The sequence below is a fragment of the Eubalaena glacialis genome, chromosome 4 (assembly GCF_028564815.1).
Source record: "Eubalaena glacialis isolate mEubGla1 chromosome 4, mEubGla1.1.hap2.+ XY, whole genome shotgun sequence".
In the NCBI taxonomy this organism is placed as follows: domain Eukaryota; kingdom Metazoa; phylum Chordata; class Mammalia; order Artiodactyla; family Balaenidae; genus Eubalaena; species Eubalaena glacialis.
Window position 1 is genome coordinate 127,116,733 of NC_083719.1, and position 14,500 is coordinate 127,131,232.

The 14,500-nt window shown below is 42.5% G+C and overlaps 1 protein-coding gene across 7 annotated transcripts in view; it reads left to right on the top strand.

The window, feature by feature from the left end:
• HMGXB3 (HMG-box containing 3) overlaps nt 1-14,500 on the top strand; it is a 62,093-nt gene that overhangs the window by 13,887 nt on the left and 33,706 nt on the right. For 4 of the 7 annotated variants that reach the window (XM_061189833.1, XM_061189834.1, XM_061189838.1 and 1 more), the window contains 6 exons: nt 1,139-1,270; nt 5,678-6,096; nt 8,613-8,788; nt 8,926-9,023; nt 11,214-11,312; nt 12,865-13,014. In XM_061189833.1, coding sequence (XP_061045816.1) covers nt 1,139-1,270; nt 5,678-6,096; nt 8,613-8,788; nt 8,926-9,023; nt 11,214-11,312; nt 12,865-13,014 — 1,074 coding nt within the window. The remainder of the gene's footprint in view (nt 1-1,138; nt 1,271-5,677; nt 6,097-8,612; nt 8,789-8,925; nt 9,024-11,213; nt 11,313-12,864; nt 13,015-14,500) is intronic. The other 3 variants (XM_061189836.1, XM_061189835.1, XM_061189837.1) reach the window with 3 other exon arrangements.

The following is a 14,500-nucleotide window of genomic DNA, read 5'->3' on the forward strand; positions in this document are numbered from 1 at the left end:
CTCCTCAAGATATATCCATTAAGCAGAAAGGGCAGGTGATTTTACAGAAGAGGAAACCAAGGGCCCAAGAGCTGAGATGACTTACCCCCAGGTCATTCAGTATGTCAGTGACAAAATTGGAACCCAAACCCTGGTCTCTTTCCTTGGTGCCACACAACTTCACACTCATCTTTGACCTGCTATCACTGTCATAATCACCTTTTCCTTAGGTGTTCTGGCCAGAGGTAGCCTAGAGGCAGCTTGGTGTTCCCAAGGGAAGTTTTTGCTTTCTGGCCAGGCTAGGGAGGCTGGGATTAGTAGCTGAGTAAACCATAAGTGACAGAACAAATCTGACAGGGAAGTGTTTTCTTTCCAGCATTAATCAAGAAATGGAGTGTGGCTAATTTCTATTTGTAGCTGAAATGTAATACATTTTGTTCAAAGGGAAATCATCCGAGATGGTGCAAGCCAGTGGCTGAATATATTTGTATGCAGATGATCAAATTCTGTTGAGTGTCAGAGGACCTGGTTTCAACTGGAGTTCCCTCTCATTTTTTTAGTGACTTGACTGTTTTTATATCTTTGAACTCTAGGTCCTAGGTTCTCTGATTTTTAACTAACAAGAATGAAGAAGCAAATTCTTTGAAGTATTGAGAGCCAGAGGGTGCAGCAGGATGCATGGAAGGAATCTTGACCAGGAATCAATAAGATCTGTCTTCTAGGTCTAGCTCTGTCCTTGAGTCACTACATGATTTGAGGCAAAGCATTTAACTACTCTGAACCTCAGTAGTAATAATACTTCATAGCATTGCTGAGAACATTAAGTGAGATATTGGTAGAGTGTTTAGCACTGTGTGGTACTTTGCTTAATTAATTGCAACTCTTCTTACCTTTATACTTCTGGTACCTAATTCTGTAACCTTGGGCAGCTGTCTTTCTTCATTTGAATTCACTTTCTCCATTTCTAAAAACTGAACTAGTTAGTTGTATCTTAGGACCTTTCCAGCTCTGACCTTTTAAGATACCATGAATTGGCTAACCTTCTGCAAGCTGGTATCCTCCTGGCATTGTTGTGGTTATAATGGTCATCAGGATCTGACAGAGATTAGACTGTGGTGTTGATTCTGACTTGCTCTTTTTTATTTTTTTTTAAACACAGACTACTACGTACACCCGACGGGGCCATGGGACATGCACCAGCCCAGGCTGCTCCTTCACATATGTCACCAGGCACAAACCACCTAAGTGCCCTACCTGTGGTAACTTCCTAGGAGGGAAGTGGATCCCAAAGGTAAAGTTCATTGGCCATCACTGCTTTGGAAACCCCACAAAGTAGGCTTATTATTCCCTTTAAGAACAGATGACTTAAATTAGTACTCATTTAATTTTCTGACAATACAAATAAGTCAGTTTCTTTCTTTTTAAAAAGAAAGTATAAAATGTTACCCGTAATCTCGTACCATCCAAAGAAAAGCTGTTGTTAAGATTTCAGTATATTTTCTTCCAGTCTTTTTCTGTGGATATACAAGTTCTGTATCTTGCCTTTTTTCCTTTAACATATCATGCCATTAAATATTCTTCAAAAACATTATCTTTAATTGCTTCATAGTTTTCCATGAATGACTACACCATGTTAAATCATTCATTTCTTGTTTGGGTTACATTTTTAACAATCCGCCCTCCACACTGACTGCTTAGCTATTCACACGCACAGCACACATCTGATTCCCTAGCTCAGAGTCCTTTTAGTTTCATATAGCTCCTATTAAAAGTGGAGGTCTTTAACCCGATATTCAAGGTCTGCCATAGCTTAATGTTCCAGATGTATACCTCCGTCTCCAAATAAATGATGCTCAGTAAATAAATGAGCGTTAGAGCTGAGCCCCGGTGACGTTCAGTTCAGCACATGTTTGTTACCTGTTGTATGCTTGGCACTGACTACGTGAATCATACATACTTGCCACATTTTTTTTTTTAAACTTTTTTTGGGTTTATTTATTTATTTATTTTATTTATGGCTGTGTTGGGTCTTCGTTTCTGTGCGAGGGCTTTCTCTAGTTGCGGCAAGTGGGGGCCACTCTTCATCGCGGTGCGTGGGCCTCTCATTATCGCGGCCTCTCTTGTTGCGGAGTACAGGCTCCAGACGCGCAGGCTCAGTAATTGTGGCTCACGGGCCTAGTTGCTCCGCGGCATGTGGGATCTTCCTAGACCAGGGCTCGAACCCGTGTCCCCTGCATTGGCAGGCAGATTCTCAACCACTGCACCACCAGGGAAGCCCTTGCCACATTTTTGATATAAATTATTTAGAGACAAAAGGACTAGAATAGTCAGAGGTGGTTTAATAGAGGAGATGGTTTGGAAAGATCAGTAGAATTTGGGTAGATGGAAGAGGAAAGAAAGCGTTGTTTTTGTGAAAATAGCTTAGGTTAGGATTGTGTTCATTATGTGTTTGACTCATGGTCCAAACTCATTTCTGTAGAGAAAACTTAAATAGCAGCATACTTAAGTTCCTTTGGGCAGTTTCCACATAACATCTCTCAGAAAATTACTGGGATGGTGACTTTTGCCCTCTGGCTGAGTGTTGGAGTTCAGGATAGCACCAATTTCGGAGGCAGAATTAAGAATACAATTCTGGAGTCAGCTTCCTCAGTTCAAACCCCTACTTCCCAAGTATTTAGCTTTGTAACCCTGGGCAAGTCATTTTATGTCTCTGTTCTTGATTTAGGCTTCCTTTCATTTGTAAATGGAAGTTAACAATAGTGCCTACCTCATTAGGGTTATTGGAGGGGTCAGATGAAATGATCCGTGCGAAGTGGATGGCACATTCCTAGTGTATTGAATATTCAATCCTCAGTACGGCTTCACTGCTCCCATTGTTGGCAGCAGTATAATTAATATTAACAGCAACAGTAGAAACAACATTTCAAGGGGCAGGAAGTACCTAGGGCCTTGTGGAGTTTTTTGTGTGCACTGTGAAGCCATTTCATTTATTCCCACCCTAATTATTCTCCCAAAATGTACTTCCCCAGCTGCAGTAGGAAGATTGAATTGGATAGTTATTGGACTCCTCCTTGGTCCTTCTTCACTGATGCACAGCAGGTCTGTCAAATGACCTTATTTCCTGTGCTTTTGCATGAAAGAGTGTAACCGATCCTGTGCCTAGTCTGCTTCAGATTCTGTTTTTACTTTGGTTTTCTTTCCTTTTTCATTTTGTCTTTTTTTCCCCCTTTGATTGAATAACTTTTGAGCCATTCTCTTTTTGAGATCAAACTCATGACATGAAAACAATTTTTTTCTTAGCTACTTGTCCCGTCATTACTTGCTAAGTCAGAATATTTTTCCCAAAGGTTTTTGCAAGAATTACCATGTAAAGACCAGATACTGTGATTTCTAAATCTCATAGGAACAGAATAAGTGAGTGTGAGAAGAAAAAGGGTAACAATGTAGCATCAATGGACTTAAAATTTTAGAGATAAAGGTGATGTTGGTTATCAGCTAGCTCAACTCCCAAATTTCCAGCTAAGGAAAAATAGATTCAGGAGAAGTGACTTGTTACATTCACATTGCTAATTATGCTGTCGCCTTTTCCACTAAACCACACTTCTCAGGCATTGCTGTGCTGTTTACCTGCAGAATCTTAAGATTTCCTGAGTTCTGATTTTTGAAAGAGCAATTATAAATAGTTTCTAAAAGCTCCAAATGTGTCCATGCCAGTCAGGAAATGACTCACCTTTTCTTATATTGTTCTGGAGTTCATACTGGCTAAAATTAGCCCAAGAAACATGTGGCACAGTTCCCAGTGAGTTGGATGGAATAAAAGATGGTATATAAGGCTCTTTAGCTCAAGGCCTCATTACTATGGGCTCTCTGATAGCAGTAATTGAGGTCTCTGATCGAGGAACTGGTAGTATTTGCCTTCCATCTTGAAAGAAAGTGACATCTAAAAAGGTAGGCTGAGTTAAGGAAATGTGAGGTCACCAGCTAGAGTTTTTTGCTCTGATTGCTTAAATTATCCAGTCTTCCTGCAAAGAATTTTTATCTATAGCCTACTTAGTGGGCAGTGTTTTGCTCAAAGGTCTCATCTCAGGGTTTTAGTTTATCTTGTCTCCTGTTTTTCTGCTGACTCTTCCTTCTTTAGCAGTCAGTAAGCTCAGTACAGTTTACTTGGAATTTTTCTTGTCCTCATGGTTTGTAATTGTGTGTTAGAATCTGAGAATGCTTTATTGGAGATTTCTTAAGGTCGTCTATATTGATTCTTAACCAGAGGCACCGTGTTGCCCAGAGGGACTTTTGAAACGTAAGGGGTTTTTGGTAGTCAGTGACTGGGAGATAATACTGAAATTTAATGGCATTGGCCACAGATGCTAAATTTCCTGTGAAGTGCAAGGGGGTCCTGCCCCCATGAAGAGCTGGGCCACCCAAAAGGCTATCTTGCTGCTGTTGACAAACACAGAGCTCTCTTATTCCATAATGGGAAATGAGGAATCAGATGAAGCTTGCCTTAGGTGACATAAGCAATTAGGTTGAAGCAGAGCCTAGACAGAGTGCAGCTTTTGTGTTTTGTCTCCTAGTTTATAGTGCCTTTCACTATTCACGTGGAAGGAAAAAACCTTTGAGACCTACCACGGAGATGACCACTGTTAAATTTTTTTTTTTGGCCGTGTTGGGTCTTCGTTGCTGCGTGTGGTCTTTCTCTAGGCGGTGAGCGGGGGCTGCTCTTCGTTGCAGTGCGCGGGCTTCTCATTGCGGTGGCTTCTTTTGTTGTGGAGTACGGGCTCTAGGCACGCGGGCTTCAGTAGTTGCAGAATGTGGGCTCAGTAGTTGTGGTACGGGGGCCCTAGAGCCCGCGGGCTCTAGCGTGCAAGCTTAGTAGTTGTGGCCCTCAGGCTTAGTTGCTCCGTGGCATGTGGGATCTTCCCAGACCAGGGATTGAACCCGTGTCCCCTGCATTGACAGGCGGATTCCTAACCACTGCACCACCAGGAAAGTTCACTGTTAAATTTTTTTAAGTGTTCGTGTGTACATATATGTATGTAAAACTCGGGTCTGTCTGAGATAGCAGCAGCTGGTATTTTTAGTGAGTCTGAACCTTTTCTAGCATGTAATTTGTGTGATCTGATTTGACCCAGTGAGAAGTTTGTGGTGTATGTGTAAATCAGCCTTACGCTTACTTTTAGGACTCAACCTGAAAGAATGTGGGACAAAAGATAAGAGTTTTCCCCAGTGGAGTTGGAAGCATTCAGTCTATGCGAGATTGTGACCACATTGTGATTAAGTGAGTCTCATAAAGGGACCACCAAGATAAACAACTTAATACTTCTAGGCCCAATATGGCAGTATGTCAGCCTCTTTGTAGACATAAAGGAGAAGGCCTTGAACAATCAAAGGTCGAGGTAAAAAAATGCCAGCATTTGTTCGCTGAAACCTGAAGAAACATGTCGTTAAGAAATTTATTAGAATAGGCTTATCCTAACTCGGACATTGAATACTGTGGTGAAAGGGAACTGGAATCAGAAGACTTAGATTCAGGCCAGTTTTATACTTGGGACCTGAAGTCAGCCTCTTCCTTTCTCAGCCTCAGCTTCTTATATGTTGCTCATACATTATTGTTACAAGGATCAAATGAGAGAATATTTGTAAGTGTGTTGTCAACTGTAAAATGCTATACGCATGAAAGGTTTTCTTTGTTTTTTTCTAGGAAAAGCCAGCCAAAGTCAAAGTCGAATTGACTTCTGGAGTCTCCTCCAAAGGCTCTGTGGTTAAAAGAAATCAGCAGCCTCTCACCTCCGAGCAAAATTCTGCTAAGGAAAACTCTTCCAAACTGACTCTGGAGAACTCAGAAGCTGTAAGCCAGCTCCTAAGTATAGCTCCTCAAAGAGACGTGGGTGAGGAGAATGAGTGGGAGGAAGTGATCATCTCAGATGCCCATGTTTTGGTCAAGGAAACTCCTGGGAATCGTGGTACAGCAGTCATTAAGAAGCCAGTGGTCAAGAGTGGTGTGCAGCGTGAGGTCTCTCTGGGGACAACTGAGAATGACAGTCCTGGACTAGACGTGCCACCACCAGCTGAGGGGACCAGCACCTCCAGTTCACTCCCTGCTCCTAAAAAGCCTACAGGGTAACCCAATGTGTTTATTTTTTTCCCCCATTTTTAAAAATATTTATATATTTATTTGTTTATTATTTTTTGGCTGCGTCAGATCTTAGTTGCGGCAAGTTGGGATCTTTTGTTGTGGCGTGTGGGCTCTTCGTTGCTGTGCGCTGGCTTCTTTCTAGTTGTGGCGTGCGAGCTTCAGGGCTTGCAGGCTCAGTAGTTGCAGCATGCAAGCTCTCTAGTTGTGGCGCGCAGGCTCCAGAGCACGTGGGCTCTGCAGTTGTGGCACGCGGGCTCTGTAGTTGTGGTGCGTGAGCTTAGTTGCCCCGCGGCATGTGGGAATCTTAGTTCCCTGACCAGGGATCGAACCGGCGTCCCCTGCATTGCAAGACAGATTCTTAACCACTGGACCACCAGGGAAGTCCCCCAATGTGTTTATATATTACAACATTGTGTTTAGAACAGCAGCTTGCGAAGTGCCCTATGTTTATTTTGTCCCATGTCCTTACAGCATTCCTGAGAGAGATAGCAGAGCCCAATTCATGGTTTCTATTGTAGAGATACAGAAGCTGAGGCCTAGAGACATTGATTTGCCTTTCCTCCTACACTCTGCTGTCTATTCAGTGCTGTCCCGTTCCTTATACATCTCTTCTTGTCAGTCTCCCTAAAGCAGTTATTACCGAGTCTTGTTGGTACAGGCTGTGGGCAATGTTACAAACCTAGTATCCAGTTCTGGATACTACATTTGGAAAGAGAAGCCTTATTAAGGCATCTTTATATAATAAAGATTCCTGTTCTGGTGGTCAGAGAACTAAATTCTGGTTGTGACTCTGTCCAGGGCTTCTGTTTGACCGTGGGCATAGTCACTTCATACCCATTTTCCCCTCTGAAAAATCTTGAGTTGGGTGTTATAAAAAAAAATCGTATTCTCAATGGCTGACCATACAGCCTGAAAAAGATTGTGTGTAAAGCTTGCAGCCCAGTGCCTCGCAGATAGGAGAGGTCCATAAGTGTGGGCTGTGTTTCCTCCCTTCCTTAAAGGCTTTCTCACCTTAGAGGCTTGACTGAATTCTCCATGTATGTAGCTCCTTTACAGAGGCAGCTATGGTCGTAAAATGGAAGGCTCTTTTTGGTTTATATCATTGGTTCTTAAAGGGGAACAGTGCCCCAGGGGACATTGTGGCAATGTTTGGAGACATTTTTGGTTGATACAACTGGGGAGGGAGTGCTACTGGCATCAAGTGGGTAGAGGCCAAGGATGCTGCTAAACATCCTATCTATAATGCACAGGACAGCCTCTTGCAACAGAGAATTATTTGGCCCAAAATGTTAGTAGTGCCAAGGTTTAGAAATTCTGGTTTATATTATTACGATTAAAAAACTTTTATTGTTGAATAGAAAATATATTCACATAGTTCAGACTGAAAAGGTGTAAGGAATATATACTGAAAAAAATCTCCTTTTTGTCACATCCTTGAGTGCTCCATTCCCATTTCCCAGAGACAATATTCCCAACTTTCTGTGTTTTTAGAGATAATTTTAAGTATATGCAAACAAATAGGAGTGTATGTGTGTTTATAATTAATATCGTTAAATTTTAAAAGTCAAGATGTCAAAGTATGTATGTTACGCTACCATTTGTGTAAAGAAAGGTAGGGAAAAAATACATGTGTGTACACAGATATATATATACGTACATAGTTGACTCTTGAATGGACATGGACTTGAACTGCGTGGGTCCACTTACACGTGGATTTTTTTCATTACGTATGTAATACAGTACTACATGGTGTGCAGTTGGTTGAATCTGCCAGATGTGGAACCCTGGATATGGAGGGCTGTGAAGTTATCAGTGGACTTTTGACTCCGTGGGGGTCAGTGCCCCTAATACGTGCTGTTCAAGGTCAGCTGTGTGTGTGCGTGTGTGTGTATATATATATTTTTCCCCCACCTTTCTTTACACAAATGGTAGCATAACATACATACTTTGACATCTTGTCTTTTAAAATTTAACAATATACTTTGAGATGGTTCCGTGTCCTTAGAGAATGAAGCTGTGCACTTTTGGGCAGGTGAAGCACTTTAGCAAACGTGTATTGAGGCCTTCTATGGGCAGGCTTTATGCTCAACATTGGAGCTACAAAGATGAAGAAAACATGAACCTTGTTCTCCAGGGTCTCTCAGCTGCCCTCATGTGGGAGACTGATACACTTTAAATACTTGGGCTGATAAGAGGCAGATTAGATGTTATAACTACAGTAGCTATTGATATCCCTCACTGTAGGCACTGTTTTGCACTTTTTTATCTTCATAATGACCCCATGAAGTACATGTAATTGCCTATTACAAACGAGGTAAACAGAAGAGTAAGATTTCTTGCCCAGGGTTACACAGCTATTTAATGGTTTAATTAATGTCTAAAGCCTGACAGTTTAACCTGGACACTATTCTAATAAAGTGCTATCTGAAGATTGCACTTTGGTTTTCTTCCCCTTGGTCTGGAATTTCTAGGAGAGTTCCCTTCTTGTTTTTTTTTTCAGAGTTGACCTGCTTATTCCTGTGCCCAGAGCCCCAGAGCTTAAAGGCAGAGCACGGGGCAAGCCCTCATTACTGGCTGCAGCAAGACCCATGAGAGCAATTCTTCCAGCCCCAGCTAACGTGGGTCGAGGCAGCAGCATGGGACTGCCCAGGGCCAGGCAGGCCTTTCCCCTGAGTGGTAAGGTCTGGGACAGACTCGGGAGGAGGGACTGTCTAAAGGGAAGGGGACAGGAGTCGGGGTTGAGCATGGAGATGAGAGAGTTAGGGAGACTCTGAATGCACTTAAGTCACCAGTCTGGCTCCTGGTTGTCTCAGATAAGACTCCCTCTGTGAGGACTTGTGGCCTGAAGCCAAGCACGCTGAAGCAGCTGGGCCAGCCCATCCAACAGCCATCTAGCACTGGTGAGGTGAAGGTAAGACCCCTTCCCCAGAGGGGGAGCCATCTGTGGGGGGGGCTGGCTGCTCCGAGAACAGGGCTTCCATTGAGTGTCTCAAAGCCATAGGCAAAAAGCCTATTCTTACACTGGTAGAACTGTGGGAGGAGGGTTAGCATGAATGAGTTATCTGTTTTTTAATTAGTTTCTTTTTCTGGTTATAAAAATAAATGCATGTTTTAAAATTTTTATTTAGAAATACTTTAAAACAAAAGTTGCAAGAGTAAAAGTAGTACAAAGAGCACCCATGCACTCTTTACCTAGTCACCTATTGTTAACATATTAGCCCATTTTGCATTATCATTTGTGCTCATTTGTCTTCCCCATTGTGTGTGTGTGTGTGTGTATGTTTAAAATACACATAATTTAAAGGTAACATGGCCTTTTACTCTTTAATGCTTCAGTGTGTATTTCCTAAGACTAGAGATATTCTGTTACTGAAACATTGATACTTTATCATTTGTATTCCAGTTTCGTCGGTTTTACCCAGTTGTGTCCTTTATAGCATTTTCTACGTTAGTACAGGATCCGATCTAGGATTAGATGCTGCATTTAGTTGTCATGTCTTTTTAGAAAAAATGAATGCATGGTTGTTGTAGAAAATAAAGAAAATTCAGGTAAGGCAGAAAGAAAATAAGTCTCTTCTGATCCTGCCACCCAGAAATAACTGTTATTGATGGTCTGCTGTGCGCTCATTCAGCCAAGTCCTTTCCTGCATTTGTCTGTGTTTATCTTTTAAATGTAATTTTTTAAACCTAAAAGCATGGCTCTTTCTCCATGTACTGGTTTGTAACCAGTACAATTCATTCCATTTAATGATAGAGCTATTAAAGATTTCCCAGGTGTCAAAATTGCATGTGTTCAAGTATATGTATTATTAGATTTTTTTTTTTAGTTCTTTTGGCATATGTGACTTGAATATGATCAAAGATCCCTAAATCAGCACTTTTGTGAGCATGACCGTCAGTAACATATTTCTACATCACAGCCTGGTAAATATATACATATATGTACACATTAAAAGTTTAATGAAACTATGCCCTTATTTTATGCAGTCATTTTTCCACTTCTTTTTCCAAAATGCTGGTTTCAGCCCATTAAGTTAATTTCACAACCCCTCAGTTTGAAATTGAAAACCCTGACATGGACCAAATTGGAATAGGAATATCAGTCTGCCATCTCCCTTGCCATGTGCTCTCTGTCAGGTAACTGCTTTTGTTTGATAGTTCTAAATTTGCCCCAACAAGGCTATCAGCCTGCTTCCACTTTGAAGGTTGATCTGTTTTCACCCAAATGTGGTGTCACCACTGGGTGCATGTGTGATCTTGGGGAATAGAAGGATGGTAATTGAGTCTGCTTTAGCTGCTTCCTAGATTTCCAGCCCTTAGATTCCCTTCATGTGTGTAAATTCCCAGTCTTCTGTGTAGTTTCCTTTTAATTGGCAAATTGGGTATTTATTAAAAAGCCATAAACCCTTTTACTAGTCTTAAACCAGTTAAGTTACATGAAATCTTATGTTCTGAAAATTAACTTAAATTCATTATTACAGAATAATTATTTTTAATTTAGAATGCTTTCTTCATCTTTTCTTTTTTACATTCCATATAGAACATTTGAAAATTTTTATAGATAGTGGTAAAATGGAAAACAACCATGATTTTCATTTTCCCCTCAACCTGTGACATTTTAGTGAATAATCTTTCAAACTTCTTGTGTTTTTTTTTTTTGGCTGTGCCATGCAGGTTGTGGGATCTTAGTTCCCTGGCCAGGGATTGAACCCAGACCCCCAGCAGTGGAAGCATGGCGTCCTAAGCACTGGACCACCAGGGAATTCCCCAGACTTCTTTATGTCAGCATAATTCAACCACATATTTGTGTATAGAGCTATTACATGCTTTTCTCACTTGATAGTAGTTGTACATCTGACTCATAGTGTTTCTGATATGCAGTGTTAGAAGTTGTGCAAAAGAGTGTGGGAACCCCTGGAGTTGAAAGTGCCACTCAACCTTTGGTGGGCTGGTGACTGCTGACTAGCATTTCAGAGGGCTCATTTGGAGCATAGCTCTACAAATGCCTGGGCAACTGTTTCCTCAAGCTGTTTCAGGACACAGGACCTCAGGAGTTTGACTGAGGTTCAGAAGCACTAAAATAATTTGTTTTGATCTACAGCTACCAAATGGCCCAGCCAACAGGACATCTCAGGTGAAAGTTGTAGAGGTCAAGCCTGATATGTTTCCTCCATATAAGTATAGCTGCACCGTCACACTGGTAAGTGCAGACAGGTGATGGGTTGACATAGAGGTGGTTTGATTGTGTGGTTGAGGGTGAGTAGGAGTCTGAGGTGGGTGGGGAGTGGTACTTGGGAGTGAGAGTAGGGTGAGGGATAGATCATAGATTCTGAAGATCCTGTCATTGGTACAAATGATAGCTACTGGGTGAATCATCTAGGTTTGTTGTTTTTCCCAGGTGAGATCCATGAAGTGTAGGCCAGCTGAGACCAGGATATTTCTTTTGAGAGTAGCTGGAGATGAGAATCCAGTCTAGCTTCAACATTCAGCAGTCTTTGGACCTTTTAGCCTCAAAAGTGTGGTCTACATATAAGTTTGAGAAATGTACTTTTTTCCTCCCTAAAACAGAGTCACATTCAGTACTAGTATCTGAAAGGGTTTGAGAAGTGCTTTAGTAAAGCAACTTATTTTGTTTAGCCTCGTGTTTCTCACCAAGGTTTTCCCTCCCCCACTTTAATTTTTAACATAACACATGTTAACATCCCAATAAATGAATGTGTGACTCTGGGGTCGTCCTTTTGCAGGGTAAGCAGCCTAGAGCAGTGGAATAAACACTGGGTGTCGAAAGACCTAGTCCAAAAGTGGTTCTGGCTCTGCTGCTAGCATGCCATCTAACCTTGAGCAAGGCTCTTTCCTTCTCTGGTCCTCAGTTTTCACTGTCTGTAAAATACTCTGTTGGTTTAGAAAGCGTGTTAGGGCTTCTCTTGCTCAACATTCTCTAATTTTGTTGATCCTTAAGGTACCAATCAGCCAGGTATCATTTGGCAGTTTCCCTGGATGAGTAAGATACACAGATCTTGAGAAAGCAGCTAGATTTTTAAAAATTCAGAAACTTTATTGAGCACCTGCTCTGTGCCATGCCCTGTGCTAGGATTCAGTAGGAACAAGACAGTGCATAGTATGGTGGGTCAGTGCCTCATCTGGCCTGATCTTGGGGAGAGTGTCTCTCTTATCCTAGAGAGCTGCTCAGGCTTCTTTTTCTAAAGACCTAATTACTACCTTCTCCATGCCATCCATCCCTTCACTACCTCTTCCGTTTGGCTATGAGAGGCCACTAGGGATACCATCTGGTGGGAACTGCCCAGGACCTTCTCTTCGGCTGATTAGACTGCAGCTTGTCGTAGGAGTCTAGATGGCCAGAGGTTTGAGCTTAAATAGTGGAGAAGTCACAATTTATCTTTATTGGAGCTTGAAATCTTCGGTTCACCACAGTCTCTGGCACTCTGTTAGAACAGGCCCGTTTCACTCTGCTGATTGCCTGGACCCTGAAGGCATTTGAATTTCTGACCTTTGAGATTCAACTCACTTGTTTCCCAGATAGGGAAGGACTTGCCAAAATTATTTAGGCTGTATTAAGACTGAAAGGGGATAGCTGCAGAAAAAGTATCTTGCTTCAAGGCTCTTGGAGAGTTAGTCTAAATCTGGTTTTGTGATTGCCCTCTCTGTTTTACCAATAGCAGGTCATCCTGATTCTTGGCTCTGCCCAGGTGTAAATTGACTTGTAGAATTGAACTACAGTCTTACTTTTTTAGGATTTGGGCCTGGCTACATCAAGAGGTCGGGGAAAGTGCAAGAATCCCTCTTGTAGCTATGTCTACACCAATCGGCATAAACCGCGGATTTGTCCCAGCTGTGGTTTTAACCTTGCCAAAGACCGGACTGAGAAAACCACCAAGGTTCTCGTGAGTTCCTTCCCCAAACACACCCCGCAGCCTTGGATTGGGCTCTGTTAGCAGACCTGCTTTAGGAGAAATAAAAGGATTTCTTAGTACACAATAGTAGTTATTAGCACTTGAACTGGAACCAAGTTACAGGTTCTGAACCTGGGCAAGTGCCTTCTTTCTGGGCTTCCTTGTGCTCTTTGCCGAGGTGAGGGGGCTGACCAGATACCTTGATCTCTGAGAACCTTCTAGCTCAGTGGACCAAGATTTCATTCACGGGAGTGCCGGGGGGAAGCCAACACAGGCCTTAAAGAGGATTCTGAAGAAGAGAGGGGTGGAAGGGTTACATCCTTTTAGCTCTGAGGCTGGTGAAGGGCCTGTAAATAGAATTTTGGTAAATACAGAGTGCCAACCCCAGGACTTTGTAGATGAGATAACTGCTTCTCAGGTTTCTTGCAGAGCATTTGGCCAACCACAAAGCTTTACTTCTAGCAGTGTTGGCAGGCCTCCTCCCTGAAGTTGGACCAAACTATTTGGATAGTAAAACACATTCCACTTGGCTCCTTAGGACTTGTTTTTTTCTGTTGTTTGTTGGTTTATTAGAACCAGGGAAAATAGGCAGTTTCAGAGGGCCTCTGAATTTCCACGTGTGAATTTTTTTAAGTGAACAGAAAGATGTAGCACCTAAGGCAGGGAACAGAATGACTAGGATGAGGGTAAGAAGAGAGATCTCATTCATCCACTTTGCAGGGAAAGTGGATGGCACGCGGAACAACAGGTCAGGATCCAAGAGGGAGCCTGGTTACTCCAGATCTGAGCTGCACCTCACAAGATGTGCAGGATGTGGGTGGAAGGGGAAGGCATGCCATATACTCAAGGACTAGTATGAGCAGAAGTGAAGAGGTAGGGAGTCTGGTGTTCATTGCATTGGGTTAGAGGAGAGAGTGTGTGGGGAGGATTATGGAAAAGAAGTCTTGAAAGGCATATTGGGGCCATATCATGGAAGATCTTTAATGCTAAGACCTGGCAGTTTGTTTTTTAGGCAGTGGGGTCACACTGAATGTCCTTGAGCCAGGGAGATACCCAGAAGGTTATGTCAGGAGGTCACGGGGTTTGGGAGTGGACAGGACTGGGCGGGGGGGTGGGGGGGTACTGCCTCAAGCTAAGTTTTCTATGCATACGGAGGGGAGGGGCTGATCTTCAGGTCTGTGCTTGAGGTGGTGGTCTGAGGTTATCATCTTTGTGAGAAAGGGAAGTGGAACTAAAATAAAGGAAAAAAACACTGAGACTAGGAATTGAGAGACCTGCCTGGGAGTGACCCTAAGCTGCTCGCTTTCCCTCTCCTGAATTTTTGTTTCCCCATCAGGAAAACAAGGCAGGCAAGGTAGATTAGATCTGGGCATTTTATTCTCAGGGCCATGAGCCCTAGAGAAGACTCAGAATTGAGCTTAAAGGCGTCTGTAAACCCTTGAAATTGCATGTAAAATGGTTCCATACCTTCCATCAT